Source organism: Mustela erminea, chromosome 8 (assembly GCF_009829155.1).
Source record: "Mustela erminea isolate mMusErm1 chromosome 8, mMusErm1.Pri, whole genome shotgun sequence".
In the NCBI taxonomy this organism is placed as follows: domain Eukaryota; kingdom Metazoa; phylum Chordata; class Mammalia; order Carnivora; family Mustelidae; genus Mustela; species Mustela erminea.
Genome location: NC_045621.1, coordinates 111,464,036 through 111,487,074, shown reverse-complemented (window position 1 = coordinate 111,487,074; position 23,039 = coordinate 111,464,036). Strand labels below are relative to the sequence as shown.

Sequence of the window (23,039 nt, the reverse complement as noted above, 5' to 3'; positions counted from 1 at the left end):
AAGACGGCATTTCCTGTTTGTTAACAAACATGGTAGACAGGTTTGAGTTGGGAATACGGTAAGTGTGTTCACACATTCTCCCTAACTTAGCACCCGAGGGATTCTTCTTTACCCTAGTGAAAAGAAGGCTGAGAAGTCCTTTAATAACTATCTTCAAGTTCCTAGTTTCCCAATTCCCAAGAAGAACCAGGAAACAGGCATCAATTGTAGGAAGAGATATTTAGGACAGACACAGAAACAGTTGTCTTAGAAAGAAAGGAGGCTCTGAGATGCTATAAGCTCCTTATAAGTACAGAACATGTGTTTTAATTCTTTCATTAATACACTCTGAGCGAGGTACAGAGTGAGGGCTGTGAAGAGACATTACTGAAACTACACTTGTGAGCTCCCAATCATTCTTAAGGGGAAAGGATCACTTACCTTAGATACTCAAAATAGCTATATGAACATAAATGAAATAAAGAAGAGAAAAATCAATGAAGCCAAAAGCTGGTTCTTTGAAAATTTCAACAAACTGACAAACTTTTAGTTAGACTGACCACAAAATAAAAGAAGAGCCAACTCACTGACCTCGCAAGGGAAAAGGAGACATCACTCCAAAACTAAATTTAAAAGACTATAAGAAATGCTATGACTAACTATAGGCCAACAAATTATAATGTAGATAAAATGGATAAACACCTGAAACACATGCTCCAGAAAATGACTTAAGATGAGACAGAAAATCCAAACAAATCCATAACAAGAGACTGAATTGGTAATTTAAAAATTTCCCAATTAGGCAAGAAAATTAAATAAAAGACATCCAGTATGGAAAGGAAGAAATAAAACTATCTCTATTTGCAGAAGACATGATCTTTTATAGGCCTGTATACTAAGACCTAAAACACTGTTGAAAGAAATCAAAGACCCAAAAATAAATGGAAAGACATCCCATATTCATGGGTCAGATACTTATTAATGTTAAGATGCCAAAACTCTTCAAAATGATTTAGGTATTTAAAATAATCTCTATCAAAATCCCAGGAGCCTTTTCTACAGATACTAACAAGTGGATTCCAAGATGCAAAGAAGCCAAAATAGCCAAATCTACCTTGAAAAGTAAGAACAAAATTGGCAAACTAACTTACCAATTTCAAAACTGACAACAAAACTAGAGTAAGACAATTGTGGTCAAAGGATAGACACACAGATCAAGGGAAGAGATCTGAGAGTCTAGAATTAAATTCATTCAGGGCTAATAGATCTTTAACAAAGGTACCAAGACCATACAGTGGGGAAAGAATAGTCTTTTCAACAAATAGTGCTGTGACAAATGGATATTCACACTCAAAGAACAAATCTGTAACTCTACCTCACATCATATACAAAAATGAACTCAAAATGAATAAAAGACCTAAAATGTAAAATGTAAACTTTCAAAGTCTTATAAGAAAACATAGGACTAAATCTTCATGACCTGGAAATAAACACTGATTTCTCAGGTATACTATCAAAAGCACAAGAAACAAAAGGGAAAAAACAGATTTCATTAAGATTTGAAACATCTGTACTTTAAACGACATTATCCAGAAAGTGAAAGACAGCTAACAGAATGGAACAAGTTATTTATCAATCATATATTTGAAAACAGACTTGTATACAGAATATACAAAGAACTCTTACAATTCCACCATAAAAAAAAAAAAGGCAAATTTTTTAAAATAGGCAAAGTATTTAAACAGATGTTTCTCCCCAAAGATGACATACAAACAGCCAATAAACACATGTAAAATGCTCAATATCATGGGCAGGAATGGAAAATGGTGCAGTCACCCTGGAAAACAGTCTGGCAATCCCTCAGGTGATTAAACATAGAATTTATGTATGATCCACCAATTCCAAGAGGAAAAAAAGTACCTCTATAAAAATTTGGACATGAATGTTCACAGCAGCATTATTTATAATAGCCAAAAAGTAGAAACAACCCAAATGTCTATCAATGAGTGGATAAACAAAACGTGGTATTTCTAAACAATAAAATATTTTCTGGCAATAAAAAAAGAATTAAATACTAATACATGCTACAACATGGATGAACCTTAAAAATAATAATTTAAGTGAAAGGAGCCAGTCACAAAAATATATGATTCTCTATAGACCAAACATCAAAACAGGCAAATCCACAGAGACAGAATATAGATTAGTGGTTGCCAGGGGGTCCTGGGGAGTGACAGCTAACGGGTATCAAGTTTCTGTCTAGTGGTGATGGCTGCACAATTCTGTGGATATACTAAAACTACTGAACTATATTCCATATACTTTAAAAAGGTAAATTTATGGTATGTGAACTAAATCTCAATGAAGCTATTATTTTTAAAAAATACAATTATACATGAATATGGGCATCTCAGAGCCCTGCCTGAACTGTGATCCAGTCTGTTCAATCAGAAAATACTACCAACCACTCCATCTTAAACAGGTTTTACACAAGATTACATATGTAGAAGCAATGATACTCTTACCTCTTCTAAATAAATATTATCAAGATCATATGGTGTTCTGACAGACTCCACCATCCAACTCTCAGGTGTGTTCAAATTCAGGGTGAACAGAGGAGACTGTGGCATATCCAAAAATTTTGCTATTGGACCCTTAGCAAAGCTATTGTCTGGAGTGAAAGAAATCTCTGGCTCTAAGACATAACGGTAAAAGCTGAAATTAAAAAAATAAAATAAAATAAAAAGTCAGTCTTTTTAATACACGCAGTCCTTAAGTTCACAGCCATCCACACAGGTAACTAACTGGCTTAAAATAAAACAAACTAGATTTGGAAGGATAACCTCCCAGATTGGGAAAGTGTTTCCAAAACCATCTCTTGCCCTAGTTTATGCCTCCTGTAGTTGTTGCAGATGGAAGCAAAGAGCAGGAGGGACAGAACTGAGAGGAGTGGTCATTCTTTCTGATACTACTAAGGATGGATATTGTTGGAGTCACAAGATTTCCTGAACACATGCTTCCCTTTAGTGAGGAAAAAGTTATTTTTCTCTTAAACACAAAGTCCTCAATGGTGACTGAGTTCTCAGGTGAGCCCTGAAAACACTATACACAGTAGTTTAAATATTTCTCCTATTCAAGGACAATGTAGAAGCTGAGAACCATTTCAAACAGTATTTGAATTCACTTAGAATCTAACTTATAAAACACAGCACATTTTTTACATCAGGAATTTCCCAAGACCCAGCAGATGTTACCCTATCACTATTAAGTGCTTTTTAACTTTCTTCATAAATGACCATTCCAAGGATCAGACAACCTACAGCTAAGCCTGCCCTCCTTCTCGAGATATATGCAAATGTGCCTCAGCAAGCTTCCTCTAACAAATATACTTCAACTTGAAATAACTGTTCCACTTTTAAGATAAAAAGGACAAATTTCTTTCTGTACCACAGCACATTTTTTTTAAACTAGGTAAATTTAATAGCCATATTGATCTAAATACTCTAAAATTAAAGAAATACATAATTCTGATGGAGGGAATGGAGAGAGAGGGAGGGAGGGCACGAGGGAGGAAGGCAAGCAGGCAGGGCCAAGTAACTTGAGGTAATGCCACCTAAAAACTTCCATACCCACACTAAATTCTTAGAACTTCTGATTAAAGCAGAAATTTAGCAAAACTGAACAAAAGTAAATGATCTTTTCAAACATGAAGTCCACATATAAACCCATTTGATCCTTAATATTCAATACCAGCTTTCAGATTTAATACCACATTTTCTTTTCTTTCTTTTTTTTTTTAAAGATTTTATTTATTTATTTGACAGGCAGAGATCACAAGTAGGCAGAGAGGCAGGCAGAGAGAGAGGAGGAAGCAGGCTCCCTGCTGAGCAGAGAGCCCGACGCGGGGCTCGATCCCAGGACCCTGGGATCATGACCCGAGCCAAAGGCAGCGGCTTTAACCCACTGAGCCACCCAGGCGCCCCATTAATACCACATTTTCAATTGATCTCTTAAATAGCTTGTTTTACCTTTTTAAAGGCATGTCAGAAAGTTTAGATTGGCAGTTCATAAACACTCTTAGATTCATGTTGATCAGCTGGGTTAAAACCTAAAAGAGCAAACCAAGAGATAAAATATAAAATTTTCCTATAGAGAAAGTGACTGATATTTGAGACAAAATATTTGTATTTTCTCTTCAGAAACTTATCACTCTGACACTGAGTTGAAAGAACATCTCTTAATATCTCAAGAAAGACAGAAAGATAATAAAAGCCATAAAATCTGGACTGGAGAGATTTCTGGATATCTCAAATCTGGCACACAATCTAAATCACACACACATATCACTTGGCAAAAACATGGTAAGTGGGCTACTACAAATCACTTCTCCCCCTCATATGAAGTAACTGATGGGATAATGGAGATCTGTCTATACAAGGAAAATTTTAAAGGTTCATCACTGCGGTTTATATACTATAATAGGAAAAAAGCATATATATATATACACACACACACACACACACACACACACACACACAAAACCACAAAAATGTTAGCTGATTGCACACCAATAAAAGTTCACCTTAAAAAAGAAATACAACTCAAAAAAGAAAGTTGAGGCAATTGTCTTTTTGGCAAAGCTCTTAAATTTTCTTAAAATTCTAATATCTTATACAAATCTAAAAGACATGCTACAATTTTTAAAATGCTAGTTTTAGAAAAAGAAAACAATAAAACAAAATTATTTTACCTTTTTAAACTCTCATTCATTATAAATCAAAATACAGCATAAATCAATTTAATTAAAAGACATCTTTTTCTAAATAGGACATTTTTAAAAAATTACATGAGGAAACCAACCAAACTGGTACCAATTTTCTAAGGTTATGAGGCTGTTTCCAGATCCATTACAAATCTTTATGAAGACATTTATTTGCTCTGCCAAGATGCCCTGTAGCTTTTTCAAAGCCCTCTGAAGATAACTAGGTGAACAATGACACTTTTAGAGAGTCACAGTGCCTGTGACCACTTCTAATAAAGAGATGCCAACTGCCTCTTAGGCTATGCCTACCAAGAGCAATGGAGCAAGTCTCTGTGCTTCTCTGGTGACAGGGTCAATAACAGCCACAACATCAAAGTATGTCTCCCCTTCCTTTGGCCTCATTTTAATTGCACTACAAAGATCAAAAAGACAAAACGTTAATCTGGTGGAAAATAGGAAACAAAGTTAACCTTTTTTTTTTTTCCAAGACAAACATAACCTATCAGCTCTCTCAGCATTCCCAAAAACACTTCAGATCTAGAACAAGGCTACGTGGTGGTTAACCATGTAATTATGTCTACCTCAAAGTTTGCAAAACCTGCTAATGACTCAAGTTCACTCAAAATGAACAAAAGATGAAAACCAGCTTAAAATTGTATTTAACCAAAACCTGCTAAAAGCTGACGTTTGTTTTTGACAATTACAAACATTATGCCAACTTTTATTTCCTAGCAAGAAGGGTATGAAAAGAGAAGAAGTAAATGGATTTTTAAAAATGCAAAGAACATTACAGAAAACTTGTGAGAGAAAAAGGAAATAATCATAAAATCTTGCCATCCGAACCCAACCCCTGCGGACCTTCTCAAATGCCTCTATAAAGCGCAGCTATACCAATATAAACACTATCCATATTGTTATATGTCAAATATCTGGAATAAAAAATAATCTTCAAATATCTGGAATAAAAAATAATCTTCTATTTACCAAGCGAATCTGCCATGTCTACTTAAGCTATTCCTTATTGTTGGGCCTTTAGAAGGCTTGCAGCCTGTAAATAACTTCAGACATACAGGTTCTTTCATAGTTGGAAATTTCTTTCGAGTTGACAAAGTCCTACACATGAGATTACAGAGTCACAGGATACAAATATTTTTGTGGATATTATCTACTGTCAACCACATTACCAAAAAGAACTGAGTCTATTTATGAGGACACTAAATTATACATATTTTGTCTTCTTAGTAAGTGAAAAACAGCTGTTTAGGTTTCAGGTTGCCCTTCTAGGATTTCTGAGAACATACATTTTCCCATCTGTGGTTCCACCTGCACAGCCTCGCTCTAAAGTCATATTGACTTAGAATGACATAAGAAGGGCAGGAGCCTCCAATATATTTTGAAAAGAAATAAACTTGAAAGGATTTTAAAATATATCCAATTTTCCAAAATATCAATTGGTCAAATCAATGCCTATCTTTATTTGCTCTGAACAATGTTTTAATGTAGTACTGGTGTTAATCACTACTGTTCTGGGCAAGAATATTTATCTAATGGGAGGAAAACAAAAGTACAAAGTAAAATATAACTAACAAAACTAGGTAACTATAGTTTAAATGGTGATGAAGGTTATTTCAAATCTTAACTGCTTTGGAAATAACCAACAAAATAGCTTTGTGCCTGTTATCAAAGCAGATGTTTTTAATTTTTTATAAAATTAACAATTCCAACTGTCAATAATTACTCCAAAATAACATTTTCTTTTTCTTTTTCTTTTTTTTTTTTTTACTCTAATACAGCATTTTCAAAGAGTGACTCTAGAGCAGCAGTATCAGCTCCATCTGGAAATTTGTTAGAAACAAACTGTCAGCTGCAACCCAGACTTCCTGAATCAGAAAGTCAGGGGGTGGGTAAGGCAAGCTGCACTTTTAATAAACTCTCTAGGTAAAAGCCAAAGTATGAGAGCCACTGCCCTCAGATAACCTGGACTTCTGTGCTTCTCTAGAATTCCAGAAGGAAAAAGCTCACTGAAGAATAGCATTATGTAAATTCTCACAAAGGGAAGAAGAAGAGAAGTCCCAAAGAGTCCTCCAGGGTACAGCATCTGAGTCAGGCATGCCCAGGCCAAAACCTGTGAACCTGGCAGGTCTGGGTAGAGTTCTGTGTGACATGTTAATGTTCTGACCAGTGTTCTAAGTGATCCACAACAGGCATTATCAGCAACTGACCCCGTGTGGCCTTTAAACACCCCACATCTCTACTACAAAAAGTAAAGTAAAACAAAAGCCAAGATGAAAGAAACAGTGGTATGGAAATGGAGAACAGTATAAACTAACAATATCATGTTGAAACACACTTGCTGTATTAATGAAAAGACCAGGGTAAGGCCGAAAGTGACAGACACAGGAACAAGTTATGGGGGTCATACACATTTTCATTAAGTGAGTAGAGCAAACATCAAATACAATGCTTCCCCAATCTTAAAGTATACAAGAGTGACCTGGGGGGATCATGTTACAGTGTAGACACTGACTCAGGAGGTCTAGGTTTGCATTTCCAACAAGCTCCCTGCATTAGTAGGTCAGATATTCTGCATTTCCAACAAGCTCCCAGATGATGCCCTGCTGCTGTTCTGTGAGCCACACTTTTAGGGAAGGATATACATAACCAATAATTTAGACCTTTTTCTTTCTCACATAAATAAGAAACTTCTGATTTAAATAAAACACTCCTTTAACTAACACAACCCCCAATAAGAAGAATTACTCTAATTATAATTTGACTCATAAAGGAATTTGTAATTATAGCATTTTAATTAACTAAGACTCACGGAGAAAATGATGTTCTAAAAAGGGAAGAGATTCTTGCTCAGGACTCACTACCTTGGCCACGAAAAGCAAACAGGAGAGTATGCCAATTAGGAAATATGTTTCCTGTGGTAATAACCAGATGGATTATTTCCTAAAAGTACAGTGATGAGAAGATGGGTGCTAATGGGCAAAATCCAACTAGGATTAGCAAAGAGCCACAGAAGCCATCACCCACTGGCGATCTAAGAAGTTAGGACATACAGCCAGTGAGATAAGAGAGGGTCTCCATTCTAGCCTGGATCATCAACAGTATGGTAAATCTGATCCCCACAAGAACTGGCTGTAAGAAAGCACAGATCAATGAAACCAAAGTCCAATCTACCCCAGACTAATTAAATCAGAATCATAAAGGAGCAGGATGCAGACTTCAATATCTAAAGTCTCTAAGGAATAATCAAAATATATAAACTTGCCTGGCTCCAGACATCCAATGTAGGGGTTCTTCGTATAGACAATTTAATCTTAAGTCTAATCATGAGGAAACAACCCAGACTATGGGACATTCTAAAGATAACTGGTCTGGACTCTTAAAAAAGTCAGTGTCATAAAAGACCCAAAGAACCCCCAAGGAATAAAAAACAAATGCAGGGAACTGCTCCAGATTTAAGGAGACTAGACGAGACACACAACAAAGAACTGTAATATGTGATCTGGACCAAATCAAAGAACAAAACAGTTCTCTTGGGTAAAGAGAATTATGGACTATGTACTACTTAATGTCACTGTATCAAAGCTAAATCTCTGAGGTATGTCAACAGTGGAGCTATTTCTAGCGCTCAAGAGATACACGCTGAGGAATTCAGGCATGACATGTAATGTTGTCTGCAATGGACCTTCAAATGGTTCAAAAAATATATAAGTACGTGTAAGTTTGTACACAAACATAAATATACATTATATGTACTATACATATATATGTATGTATATACATACACACACACACACACACACACAGATGACATATAAATGTGGCATAATGTTAACAACTGGTGAACCCAGGTTAAAGATATTTGGATGTTCACTGTAATAATCTTTCAAATATTCTTTAGCTTTGAAACTTTTCAAATAAAAAACTCAAAACCAAAAGGCAAGGACTTTTTCATAATGGAAAACTTTTTTTATTTTATTGAAAACAAAACCATTTTCAATAAAAGATGAACAATACAAGTGCTCTAACAACCTGTTTATTTTTGAGTATTAGAAAACTACAACTGTTTCATTAAATGCTTTCTGTTTTCCAAAAGGGTACAGTCAGAACTATTTCAGATTTATTTAGAAATAAATGTCAAATTTTATGCAACTGAGATCTGTATATGAGTTCAGCACATGAAAATGAGTATATATGAAAACTGCACACCAGACAAATTACCCATTCTATTAAGAACACACTTCATATGGAAAAATAAAGAAGATGAGGTAAAGGCAACCTTAAGATTTTTATCCAAGAATATGCATTAATTCAATATTAATTCTGTACCTATGTCTGTCTTCAAAAAACTGGTACTCGATTCTTGCATCTCCTTTTGGTTGAGCTGACAGGAGCGCATCCACCTTCATTACCAAGTCACTTGCCCTGAAAAACATAGTTGGTGAAATTTAGCATCTCTTTAACTGAAGGTTTTTCCAATTATCGCTGAACATAATATAATCAGCCTAAGTACTAAATGCCAACAAGATGGTTTGAAGAACATATGAACTTTATACCAACAGGCAAGAGAAAAACTGGTAATTATATAGTCCACAAAGACTCCACACTGAGGGAGTGATCCCAGGGCACACCACACCAAGCCTATGCCCATGATATGATGGTTTCAAGTCATGGGAACACTTCTTGGCCTGATAAGGGAAGTGTTTCATATGCCAGAACAAAGAGCATCACTAAAAAGCCACTGAGGTAGGAGGAAACTTCTTCATCTCTAGCCTCATCATTGGTCGAGATGAAAAAAGATTCCTTCCTCTATCACACAAGACTTGGCAAAGGAACTAGTTTGGCAGCTATCCAAGTCAATGCATCACTAAGATATGTATCTTAAACCCTGCGGGATGAAGGTATATGAAAGGGATGAAGAAAAAAACCAAAACTTTTAAATTTTATATCCTCCAACTTATTCACCAAAGAACACTATCAAAGAATGGAAATGCAACCCATGGAAGGGAAGAAAATATTTGCATATCATCTATCTGTAAGACATTGATAACCAGAGTATTTAAATTTTTACATGGAACTCCTATAATTCAATAATAAAAAAAAATTTTAATGTGCAAAGTGGGGGCAACTGGCTGGCTCAGTCCGTGGAGCATGCAACTCTAGATTTTGGGGTTATGAGTTCCAGCCCCACTCTGGGTGAAGTGGTTACTTTAAAAAAAAACAGGGCACCTGTGTGGCTCAGTAGGTTGGGAGCTATCTTTGGCTCAGGTCATGATCCTGGAGTTCCAGGATCAAGTCCCACATGGGGATCCCTGCTCATTGAGGAGTCTGCTTCTCCCTTTGACTTCACCCCTCTTGTGCTCATTCTCTCTCTCTCAAACAAATAAATAATTTTTTTTTGAATGTGCAAAGCACTGGGAAAAATATTTTCCCAAAGATATAAAAATGACTAATAAGCACATAAAAAGGTGTCAACATCACTAATCATTAGGGAAGTGCAAATCAAACCACAAAGAAATACCACTTCACATCCAACAGAGTGGATTATTACAAAAAACAAACCAACCAAAAAAAAAAAAAAAGTACTGATAAAGATGTGGATAAATTGGAACCCTTATGCATTACCAATGAGAAATAAAATGGTATGCCCTCTATGGAAAAACATAGGATGGTTCCTCAAAAAATTAAACCTAAAAATACACCTTTCAACTATATTCATTTGATATTTAATACAGAAACCATGTGTATATGACCTATAGGCTCTAGTTACTTAGCAGGTATATGGACCAGTAAAATAATTCATTTTTTTCCAATGGGAAATAACTCTTTAAAATACATTAGCAAGGGGCGCCAGGGTGGATCAGTTGGTTAAGCACCTGCCTTTGGCTCAGGTCATGATCAATCATGGCTCAGGTCATGATCAATCATGGTCAATCATTGACTCAGGTCAATCATGGGGTTAAGCCCCGCACTGGGCTCCCTGCTCAGTGGAGAGTCTGTTTCTCCCTCTCTCTCTGCTGCTCCCTCTGCTTTTGTGCTCCCTCCCTCTCTCTCTCTATCAAATAAATAAATAAAATCTTGAAAAAAATACATTAGCTAATAATAACACTGAAAGAATTAAAATAAAAATTAAAAACCAACAATATCCAAATCATCACCTTTGGAGGATGGAAGAGAAATAAGTCAACATTCTATACTAGTAAATAAAGGAAAATATGCATTTAACCTGACTTTCCTTTCCTGAACAAAATAAAAGGGAAAGTATCTCTTCACAAAAGTATCCCAAGATTTAAAAAAAAAAAAAAAAAAAAAAAAAAACCAACCTCACTCCTCGATTTTTTTTTTCACTCCTCGATTTTGCATATGTTTGAAATTTTTCACAACCAAAAAAACAAAATGGAAAGACCTAATTCAGTTCTTTAAACAAATTAACTTGTTTCAACAGAAGCATAAAAAAACACCTGGACTGAAAGGCATGACTATATGTTCAAACTGGAAATAAAACACCATGAAATAAGGGAAGTTCAATTAATACATTCCTTATGACATGCACAAATTAATTTCTTCCATGGCAACACTTACACATCTTCTTCCACCCGAAGCTGCTGAATATGGGATTTGATTTTCTGTCCTGAAGTTTTTAAGATGATATTTTCTAGGAGGTGGAAATCATCTTGATTAAAGAGTTCACTGTCCACCAGTGGCCCAATGATCTGTGAAGAAGAGCAGAGTGTTCGGTACTAGAATCACAGCTGGAAAGAAGCCCTCTGTTTTCCTCAGGCTATCTTATAAACCTAACCACTTTGAAGACCCAAGACATGTATACATCTAATAAAATCAATAAAAAGGTAAAAATAAAATGCAAATCAACTCATCCAGTTATTTATTTACTTATCAATTCCTCAACTACAGAGGGTAGACTTGTATACTTCACAATATTTTTATAGTAAGCAACTCTGAAATAAAACAAAATAACAACATAGTTTCATTCATTCTCGCTGAGTATTAAGAAAACAGAGCCAAACCAGAGATGTAATGTAGTGAGTGAGAGACAGCAGAGATTTCACCCTCAGTGCTAAGAGTTTAAAGTTTGGTAGATCCCCCACAGTCTCATGTCCCTGGCAGCAGGTATGTATGAAATAGTCTAAGCCTTCACCAGTGAAGCTGACAGAGACCACACGGCTGTGAACACAGTCCCCACAGAGGATGAATACTTCATGTATCAAAGCTTTATCAACCTACTCTCTGAAAGACACCACACTCTCACTGCCACCATACATGTGGCAGGACATAATTACAAAGGAAGAAGGTTCTGTACAAGAATGCTTGTATCAAAACAAACCTCCTTTGAAATAAAGGTGCAGAAATTATCATCGGCACTGCATATGCCCCAATCCCCTTTGGAAAGAGAGGCTTTGTTTGAAGAGTTTACTAGCTTTGAAGAAGAACACTGCCAATACTGTTCACTGATCTAATTTGAGATCAAGTTTGTCTCAGGACAAAATCCTCACCCTTCCATTGCTGATAACTGCCCTCTGTCCCTTCTTCAGCTTCAGAACATCCCTGCAGTACATGGCATGAGACAAAATGAAATCCATTTTGGAAGATTCAAAGACCTCCTTAAAAAGATTGAAATCCATGCCCTAGGAAAGTAATTGTTATTAAAGAAAAGTAATTGTTACTAAGCAAGCCATAAAAATAAATAGTCATAATGAAAAAATCATAAAATGCTTTTAATGGAAAGTCAGAACTAATTTTAAGAATTAACATTATGATGTCTCAATTCTCCATCCTCCCATTCTCTCCCACCATCCCACACATCAAGTAATGCTAATGTCCTGCTCCTGTTCTTTTCTGTGATTGCTCAGTTGGTAAATTATTCTTCACTATAACTTTATTCTGCATTTTAAAATCTTGCTAATTTCAAGGGCCTTTTTTCTAACTGAAACATCAAGTATACTTATCATTTATAAGAATTTTAAATCTACAAAACAAGTCCAAAAAGTTATAACTCATATAATGAATACATGTGGGCTTATATCAGAACACATCAAGAACACATAAGCCTCTTACTCATAAGAAACCTCAACCACAGTTTTTTTCCTCAATAAACAAATCAAAGTATTGCCTTTTAAAACCTATACAACACAAATGGCTTTGTGCTTAAAACATAAACTTAGATGAGTCATATCTCAAAACTTTATTTAAAGGTACTAAAAGTGGTAAAGGGAATATGGCAGAATTGTTATTTCTGGGGAAAATTCTTTCAAACTAAGAAAATCCTCTGAAACTCGGTATTAAAATCACAAATTCCAATCATGAACAAGACACATCAGACCATGGGAATGAACTTCTGTGGAAAGTAACAGAACAAGGCAGCCCCATGCAACACACAGACACTTACCCCGACAGAGAACCCCCCAATGTCAACTCCTGCAGCCAGGGCCTCTGCAGTCTCCTCCTTGGCCATTTTTGTGATGAAATTCTTAGCAGAGTTGGAGGTCTGTGTTTGGAGAGCTGCCCAGATTGCTCTGGAGATCTGAGTGTTCTTATAACTTATATCTTCACTAGGATTATTGATCATACTTATTCTAACATTGTTACTGGATTTCTATTTACAAAATGGGAAGTAAGAGTTATATGGTAAATGTTTTGAACTTAAAAAGTACAATTAACATTGTCATAATCCATTAAGTAGTAAATACAACCTCTCTTCAAAGTCTTCTCTTCTGTATACAGAATAAAATTAAAATGCTATAGCCAGGTTTTCAAACCCCCAGATGAACTGGTTGCCAGTCTACCTTGCCGACTTCATTTCTCACCATCCATGTATATATATAGCTCCATTACAGACCATCAGACCCTGTATTCCCCAACACATTTTGTATTATTTTAACACACTCCATGCTTCATGTTGGCATGCAAACCCCAAGTCCATCCCATTTTTCCTCCTCTCCATCCCAACCAATCTTCAGACTTCTATTCAAATACTTCATTGTTCAAATGGCCTTTCCAGATTCCTTGCAAAAAATTAGTCTCTCCCTGGGACGCCTGGGTGACTCGGTCAGTCAAGCATCTATCTGCCGTAGGCTCAGGTCATGATCCCATAGTCCTAGGATCAAGTCCCACCTCGGGCTCCTTGCTCAGCAGGGAGCCTGCTTCTCTCTCTGCCTGCTGCTCCCCTGCTTGCACATGCACTCTCTCTCTCACACACACACAAATAAAGTTTTGTTTTTTTTTTTTAATTAATCTCTTCCTGAGTAAAAAGATAAGAATCCATGTTGGAAAAGTTATCTGGGACCCATAAAACCTTATGTCATGAACAAAGGCAACAAAATTTCATACTAATGTGTATCTAAGGATGCCTACAAGAATAGTGATAGCAGCATTCTTCAGAATAGCCCCTAACTAGAAAAAAACACCACTGTCAATCAAAAAGATTAAACAAAGTTTTATAACTTTAGGGTATAGCTATACAATACAGTGCAGCACAATGAAAAAGAACTACCTACCACTACTTTTAGTATCATGGATAAATTTCACTAGTGGGCAGACTTTCCTCGAAAAAACAATGGTTGTTTCCCTCAAGTACTAAAAAAGCAGGACTCCCACTTCCCACACAGAACAGAAACATTTGCACACAAAATGGAGGTGTAGATACTTGCCTGATGTTTAATAGCATCATACAGTAACTGTCTTCCAGAAGGGCTATCAAAATCCCCAACAATCCAAAATGTTACAGGCCTAATGAAAGAATCATCTGTAGACAAACAAAAATAATACACTGAGTCAAAGGGAAAAAAACACATTTATGTTTCAATATTGTTATTAAGCCAAATAATTTCTGAAAAACATGCAAAAAATAAGAAAATGGCAAGTTTAACAAAGATACAAAGCAAAAGCAGTAAAACTTCTATACTAGAATGAAAGCAGGGTAACCTTCCATATGGCTTAATTACAAACTAGGAACATGCATTTATCAATTCTACTATGGTTTAGGCAACTGTTAGCATATACAATGAAAAAGAGGCTTTGAACATGTGGGTGACATATCAGTTTTTAATCATATTAATTTGTAACTTTCTGAAATAGAATTCTTTGCAAACATTTATACAATTTACACAAATTTTACCTGCATTTGACAAATTATCTACTGTTACCCACAGGTTCCAGAAATGTCACAATAAAGTGTCAATAAATTCTGAATCACAATATTGCCTGAAACCACATGAGATAATTAAGAAAAGAAACAGAACATTGTGAAGTTTAAAGTTACCATATATTTCCTTGGAGGACATTCCTAGACAGAAGTAAAGGAAAAAGAGTAGAAGAAAATGTCATTGCTATAACTGATGCCTACTGTAAGAGTCAAAATTTAAAAAAATAATGCCTAATATGATCAATCTTCTCTCTGCTCTGTAGTCCCCTTACTGCTATAGCACTGTTTCAGGGCCCCTCAAAACCAATTTCTTTGAGGAACCAAATGGAGCAATTGCTTTTATTTACATAGATCTGGGGATTTTTTCCTTCTTTTTTTTTTTTTTCCCCTGGAAGCCAGAAATTCTCCCTAGGATAAGACTATGGTGTAAGATAAAAATAGCTGCCTTAAATGACAGTCAGTGCTTTGAAAGGATGGTAAGTGTGACCAGAGGGGGAAAGAATCTGTCTGCCATTAAATGTATGAAATGATATCTGCCTGAGATCATTTCACACAATATTAGCCTAAATAACTGACTCCATAAAAATCAGTTTTAAGATGTGCACAAAGATTCCTAGAACCAAGTTTATGTTATAAACCCTAAAAAAATTAACTCAATATTGTCACTGAAGAGGCAAGTCAAACCAATTTTCAATCCATTAACCTATGTTTACATCATAAAAGTTTTCACATTTTGAATTATGAAAAAATTTTTCATTTCACCTTAATATCTAATATATCTCTATAAAAACAACATTTGAATTTTCAAAAACTCTACTTTGTGGAGTTTCAAAAACTCTACTTCATAAAGACCTGAATTTTAAACAGGTATTTTTGGGGTTCAAATCATTTAAGAAATATCTAATAAAAGAAATGATGAAATCTCTTTCTAGCAGACATGGAGGACTGAATTATTTCTACAAATACTAAAAGAAAAGAAAGAAAAGAAGATGTTGAATCCAAGATAAACCTAAAATGAATTACCTTTCTTGGTCAGATAGTTCATACTATTGGCTATAGCAGCAGTCTTGCCTTGGGAATCCAAAACAGTAAATCTCGCATAGTCATTCACAAAAAAGTTATCTGGAAGAGAAAATTTGAAGAGATTTATAATTAACGTGCCTGAATTCAATGTAATGTTAATATTCAACTGAATATCTGATTGGTCCATAATATGGGATTTATAAAAATGGATGTGTAAAATCTATTGTTTCAGGTTTATTGAACAATTAGTGCCCTCGGGCAATGCTCTTATCATTCATTTCCCCTTGAGTTACTTTCACTAAAATCCCAGCTTCATCAAGTCATTCCTTTGATTTAAACTACCCAATAATTTCTTCCTACCTATAAAATGGTCTCCATCCTCTATCAGAACTCCTCTATCTCCAAGAATCTCCCCAATCTTATGCATAATTGTACTCCCACACAATGCCACACTTCTATCACCATCCTCCAAGCATAGGTGGTTTACCCAACCCTCCCTCTGTCTGCCTACCTGCTCACCCATCTATCCTTTCACTCAACAGACCATACCAAGGACCTATTATCCTTTCAGTCACTATTCCAGTAAAAGGAAAGAAATGGTAAGTAAGAGAGAGACATGTAGAAGAGGGGAGAAAGCACCAAGAGCCTTAAAGCCTTAAAACAGTATTCTTTCAATAAGGTCCCAGGACAATGAAGGCCAAGAGCAGTGCCAGTAACAATGGAACTATGACCCCTGAGTGAGAAGGATGCCACCTGCTCAGGCAAACTGCATTTTTGCCACTGTGAACAAGCATCATTTCACAGGTGATTACTTCAACATTCAGTGGAGAAAGATATCCAAAAACACAGAACTATTGTGCTTATTCATGAATACTCTGAAGAGAACTCTTCACAGTTTAATTTAAAATGATGGGGGCACCTGGGTGGCTCAGTCAGTTAAGTGTTTGCCTTCAGCTCAGGTCATGATCCCGGGGTCCTGGGATCCAGCCCCATGTTGGGCCCCTGCTCAGTGGAGAGTCTGCTTATCCCTCTCCCTCTGCCTGCCACTCTATCTGCTTATGCTCTTCTATGTCAAATAAATAAATAAACTAAATAAAATTTAAAAGAAAATAAAATGATGGAAACAACATAAACTTAGAACAAAAACTCCTAATACTGCTTGACTTGCCCTATTAAAACTACTAGTAAAAAGCTAAAACCTAACTATGAAGAAACAGTTATGTCACTTTCTGACTACTTCCTTTTTCAAATATAATCAGAGATATACATCTTCCTCTGCCTAAAAGAACACGAATTCAGTTCCAAGTAGATTAGAGACAGGTGCCATAAAGTAACAACCACACCTAGAGCTGTGTGTGCATCACACCCCACCACAACAGCAAATGCCCTTGGCTCTTACTTCTCTGTTACACCTATCTTTTCTCACCCAGTAGGCCTTCTGCAAGCGACCACCTTATTTCCAGCTATTCGCTGAAATGGACTTCAGAGCAGCAAGGAAAGACATATAGAAGAAATTGCATCTGGGCTTCAAACAACTACCCCTGAAAAGGTATTCTTGTGAAAACCACGTAAACATCCGTCAACTGAAGATTAGGTAAACCAAGTGTGGACTATCCATACAAGAAAATATTAACCAGCCATAAAAAGGCAAAAAAGTACTGAGACATGTTACAATATGGATAAAACTTAAAAATATTACTCTCAGTGAAAGAAGCCAGTCACAGAAAACTCCTAATTATACAAAATACCCAATAGAAAACTCCCTTAGAAAGAGAAACTAGATCACCAGTTATGGAAGGCATAGGAAAAGGGGAAATGGGGAGTGGCTACCAATGGGTACCCAGTTTCTTTTTGGGGGGGATAAAGAGTGATAATTAGACAACTTTGAGAATACACTAAAAATGTGTTACACTTTAAAATGTGTAAGGCTTCGGGGCGCCTGGGTGGCTCAGGTTAAGCCTCAGCCTTCGGCTCAGGTCATGATCTTAGGGTCCTAGGATTGAGCCTCCCATCAGGCTGTGCTCAGCAGGGAGCCTGCTTCCCTCTCTCCATCTGCCTGCCTCTCTGCCTACTTGTGACCGCTCTGTCAAATAAGTATATAAAATCTCTAAAAAAAATAAAAAATAAAATGCGTAAGACTTCAAGAGACTGAGTTTTATGGCATGTACACTTTATCTAAGTGAAGGTTTAAATTTAGATAGGCATTCCTAGACTCTCAGAGTAAAACCACCTAAGGTGTTTGTTCATTATCACTGCTAGCTGATTCCAAAACAAGGATGAAGAAAAGACCACTGCTTAACAGATTTATGACTGTAAGAAAGTCAACAATACAGATTTAGTCTCAACACCTAAGGCCTAAACAGGTGGCACTTAAAAGACAATGGAGAGGTGCCTGGGTGGATCAATCAGTTAAATGTCCTATTTCAGTTCAGGTCATGATCTCTAGGTTGTGAGAGGTCCTGCCCCGGATGTGGAGCCTGCTTAACTTAAGAGTCCCTCCACCCCTCCCAGCTTCCCTCTCTTAAAAAAAAAAAAAAAAAGACAATGGATATTTTTCAACATTTACAAGGATTTATACAAGAAGAATTTTTCTCTTTTTGGAGAAAACTCTTGTGAATTTAGAGGCTCATGTTAAGAACTAAGGGTGAAATAAAATAAGACTGGGTCATAATCTTGGGTTATCTTCTAAACACTGCAATCCAATAGATGTAGAGATTCTGAAACACAAATGAAAAAAAGCCCAACGTTGTTCCTGAAATGCTCCTTACTGGTTGCTGTTAAATCCAGATATTCTCGCTCAGATGTCAAAATCCTAGAATTGATTCGTGGAACAACATTTGGCTGATTCATGATGTATTCTACCACATCCTGATCATGGGACAGTTCACCCTACAAGAAAAAAAATTAACAGGGTGGGGGTGGGATGAGAGTTAAACAAATGAGAACAGTAATAATTTATTAGGAACTAAAAAGTCATTAACTTTACAATCAATAGTTTCTTATGTATTGATAACACTTAAAAACAGATGTTTCCATGTTATAGGTCCCTATCATTGCCAAGCACAGCTTGACATATTATGCATATATTATATTTAACTCTTTAAACAACTTGAGACAAATGTTGTTGACATCTGTTTTAAAGATGAAAGCTGAGGTACAGAAAGGTTACATAACTTACTCAAAGTTACAGAGGTAAGGAGATTTGAGTATAAAATGCAAAGCCAAGTTTACATGGTCTCTCCACACACTACTGTGCTTTGCCAGAAATAAGCAAGCTCTACAAATTAGGTAAGAATTACCATAACCAAATATCCATCCTGAGAGCTGCTCATAGTTAGCCTCTCTTTAAAGGAAAAGGCCGAACACCTTCTCTCAAGCACTTAATACATTTTATAATAAAAATCATTCCAAGGGCATCTGGGTGGCACAGTCAGTTGAGCATCTGACTCTTGGTTTTGGCTCAGCTCATGATCTCAGGGTAGTGAGATCTAGCCCTGCATCAGGCTGCATGCTCAGCACTGAGTCTGCTTAAGACTCTCTCTTCCTCTGCTCCCTCCCCTCCCACATACTCTCTCTTTCAAATAAATAAATACATCTTAAAAAACAAAAATCACCCTAAGCTTTTTATAATCTCAGGCATTTCCAGAGTCAAAATTATATTTCGGGGAGAAGAAATCCTTTCCCATTTTTTCTTCCCTTTCATACCTCTCAGACATATATAGACATACTTGTACTTCATGAAAGCAATCTCAAAACCAAGTGTAAATGGCTATGGAAACTTGCAAATTCTTCACACTCAAAATATTTCATATAAAACCATATTTTACAGCAACTTTCAAGGGAGAGATAGATGAAAATCAAATATACACAGTCAAGTCTAAAAAACTCCAATTAGGCATCTTCTGTGGCTATTTAGCCCCAGAGATAGAGAACTCGTATGCAAATTCTCATACTATAAACTAATAATGAGCATATGAACCAATCATACAACTCGAAAGACTACAAAGTTACTAGATGACTTAGTATAGATATACATCCATGTATACAACTTTGATCTCTATTTATAAATCTGAATTGATTCCACTTAGAAGCCTAACTAGCTCAGGGAGGGCAATTTGGCAACATCTACCAAAATTTTAAATGTACATACCTTTTAATGCAGCCCATCTATACACACACACACACACACACACATACAGTGGTTGTTTCTAGAAAAAGATGAGTGGCGGGGGAACGGGAGTGAATGGGTGAAAGTTTCTCTTCATTTATGCTTCTATACACATTTGAATTTCACATCATCTGCATATCATACCTTTTTACAGTGACTCGTTCAAAAGTTTAAATGTACATTACCCTTTGACAAAATACTTCCAATAATTGGTTTTTCTCAAAAAGAAAAAGCACAAAGATATACATATAAGACTATTCATTATGGCACTATTTATAACAGTGAAATTCTATAAGCAATGCCCAACATTAGAAGATAAAATAAATGATTGTTCATTCTTAAAAAACTAGGGGCACCTGGGTGGCTCAGTTAGTTACGCAACTGCCTTCAACTGTGGTCATGATCCCAAGATCCTGGCATTGAGCCCCAAGTCTGGCTCTTGCCCAGTCAAAAGTCCGCTTGTGTTTCTCCCTCTCCCTCTTCTCCTCCCCCTGTTTGTGCTCTCTCTCTTAAATAAATAAAAAAGAAAAAACTATGCAGCAATCTAAAAGTACTGACAAGTTACATGTTCAGAAACACAAAGATACATTCAATTAGAAAGGTAAGCTAAAAAAATACATATGTAAATATATATTTCTATATACAATGGGGGGCACAAAGAGCTATTTCTCTAGGGGTCCTGATGAAAGGAAGAACTTTCAGTTTTACTCTAGACACTTTAATATTCTCCCAGTTTAGTATTTTTTAAATATATATAGAAGCACAGATGACTTTTGTCATAATATTTCAAATAAAGCTTTCTTTAGCTAAACCAAACCAAATTTCTCACTGGCAATATAAATAGAAACAGAGGAAAACTAGCTTTCAAAGGGGGTAATATTTGAAAATGATAATTCTCTTAAACAACAGATATCTGAAAAACAGAAAAACTCTTCTGAATTTTTATACCCAACAATGTTGAAAAAGAAATGCTTTAAATGGATGCTGGAAAACCAAAATGTTTTAGTTATCTTTTATCTTTTCATTAATATCACTTGAACAAAGAAAATAATTATCATTTCTTCTAGACTATTCTTAACTTTGGAAAATAAGCCACACTCATTCAAACAAAAACTGTTTTCACATTTTATTCCAGTAGCTTCATGAAGAAAAAATTCCTTAACAAAACTACCTTATTCATGAGGGAGCTGGCAATATTTAGCCAACACATTTTCTGTTTTGGGATTTTGTTTTTTGGTTGTTTTGTTTTATTTCGTTTTTGTATAAATGCATTAACAATCAGCATGAAAAGTAGCTTTTAAAAAAAAATTGGGGGTCTTTTCAACAAGTGGTGCTCAGAAAACTTGATATAATGCCAAAGAATGAAGTGCGACCCTTACAGACTCACACCACACACAAAACTTTACTCAAAATAGATCAAAGACATAAATAAAAGAGCTACAACTATAAAATTCTTGAAAAAACACACTGGGGAAAATCTTCATGACACTGGATTTGATGACAATTTCTCAGATAGGACACCAAAATCAGAGTCAATAAAAGAAAACACAGAGAATCTGGACTTCGTCAAAATTCGAAAGTTCTGTGCATCAAAGGATACTAACAAAAAAGTGAAAGACAACCAACAGAATGGGAAAAAACATTTCCAAATCATGTCTGTTAAGGTATAAATACCCAAAATTCATAAGGAACTCTATACTTCAATAACAAAAAAGAGCCTAATTCAAAAAGGAGTAAAGGACTTAAAAAGACATTTCTCCAAAGATAAACAAATGGCCAATAATTACATGAAAAGATGCTCAGTCTCTTTAGTCCTCAGGGAAATGTAAATAAAAACCAGAATGGATAAAGAAGACATGGTAATTATATGTACAGTGGAATATTATACAGCCATCAAAATGAAATCTTGCCTTTTGCAATGATATGTATGGAACTAGAGGGAATTATGCTAAGCGAAATAAGTCAATCGGAGAAAGACAATTATCACATGATCTCATTGATATGTGGAATTTAAGAAACAAGGCAGAGGATCATAGGGGAAGAGAGGAAAAAAATGAAACAAGAGGAAACAGAGAAGGAGATAATCCATTAGAGACTCTTAATCATAGGAAACAAACTAAGGGTTGCTGGAGGAGAAGGAGTAGGAGTGAGGGGGTAACTGCGTGATTGACACTGGAGAGGTCATGTGTTGTAATGAGCACTGGGTATTATATAAGACTGATGAATCAGAGACCTATACCCCTGAAACAAATAATACACTATATGTTAATTTAAAAAAACACACACACACAATGGGATACCACTTCACATCAACTAGAATGGTCATCCTCAAAATAATAGAAACTAAACAACTATTAATGAGGATATGGAGAAATGAAATTTTTGAATATTTGGTGCTCAGAATGTAAAACGGTATGGCTGCTTTTAAAAATAATCTGGTAGTTCCTCAAAATGTAAAGACAGAATTACCATACAATCCAGCAATTCCACCAGGTATATATCCAAAAGAACTGAAAGCAAAGACTTTAACAGATATCTGTACACCAATGTTCACAGCAGCATTATTCACAATAACCAAAGGGTAGAAACAACCCAAATATCCAACACATCAATGGATAAATAAAATATGGTATATACATTTAATTCAATTTTAATAGAAAGGGAATTCTGATACATGCTCCAACACATATGAAACTTAAAACAAGCAAGACACAAAAATGACAAAGTACAATGCCATCTAGAATAGGTAAACTCATAAACACAAAAGCCCAAGAGTGGTTACCAGCAGCTGATGAGAGCCAACAATGAAATGTTACTGCTTAGTGGGTAAACAGTTGCTGTGTGGGATGATAAAAATATTCTAGAGATAGCAGTAAAAGTTGCACAACACTGTATATACTTCATGTCTCTATGCATAGCTTAAAATGGTTAAAATG

At 35.7% G+C, this 23,039-nt stretch overlaps 1 protein-coding gene across 2 annotated transcripts in view; it reads right to left on the bottom strand.

Annotated features, from left to right (window-relative positions):
• Window positions 1-23,039, bottom strand: part of UGGT1 (UDP-glucose glycoprotein glucosyltransferase 1) — a 130,519-nt gene that overhangs the window by 40,629 nt on the left and 66,851 nt on the right. Inside the window, exons 19-29 of one of the 2 annotated variants that reach the window (XM_032354022.1) lie at window positions 18,704-18,824; window positions 15,936-16,034; window positions 15,030-15,053; window positions 14,419-14,513; window positions 13,158-13,364; window positions 12,265-12,396; window positions 11,336-11,466; window positions 9,083-9,178; window positions 5,051-5,153; window positions 4,008-4,087; window positions 2,505-2,694 (exon numbers count right to left, since the gene is read on the bottom strand). In XM_032354022.1, coding sequence (XP_032209913.1) covers window positions 2,505-2,694; window positions 4,008-4,087; window positions 5,051-5,153; window positions 9,083-9,178; window positions 11,336-11,466; window positions 12,265-12,396; window positions 13,158-13,364; window positions 14,419-14,513; window positions 15,030-15,053; window positions 15,936-16,034; window positions 18,704-18,824 — 1,278 coding nt within the window. The remainder of the gene's footprint in view (window positions 1-2,504; window positions 2,695-4,007; window positions 4,088-5,050; window positions 5,154-9,082; window positions 9,179-11,335; window positions 11,467-12,264; window positions 12,397-13,157; window positions 13,365-14,418; window positions 14,514-15,029; window positions 15,054-15,935; window positions 16,035-18,703; window positions 18,825-23,039) is intronic. The other variant, XM_032354023.1, reaches the window with a different exon arrangement.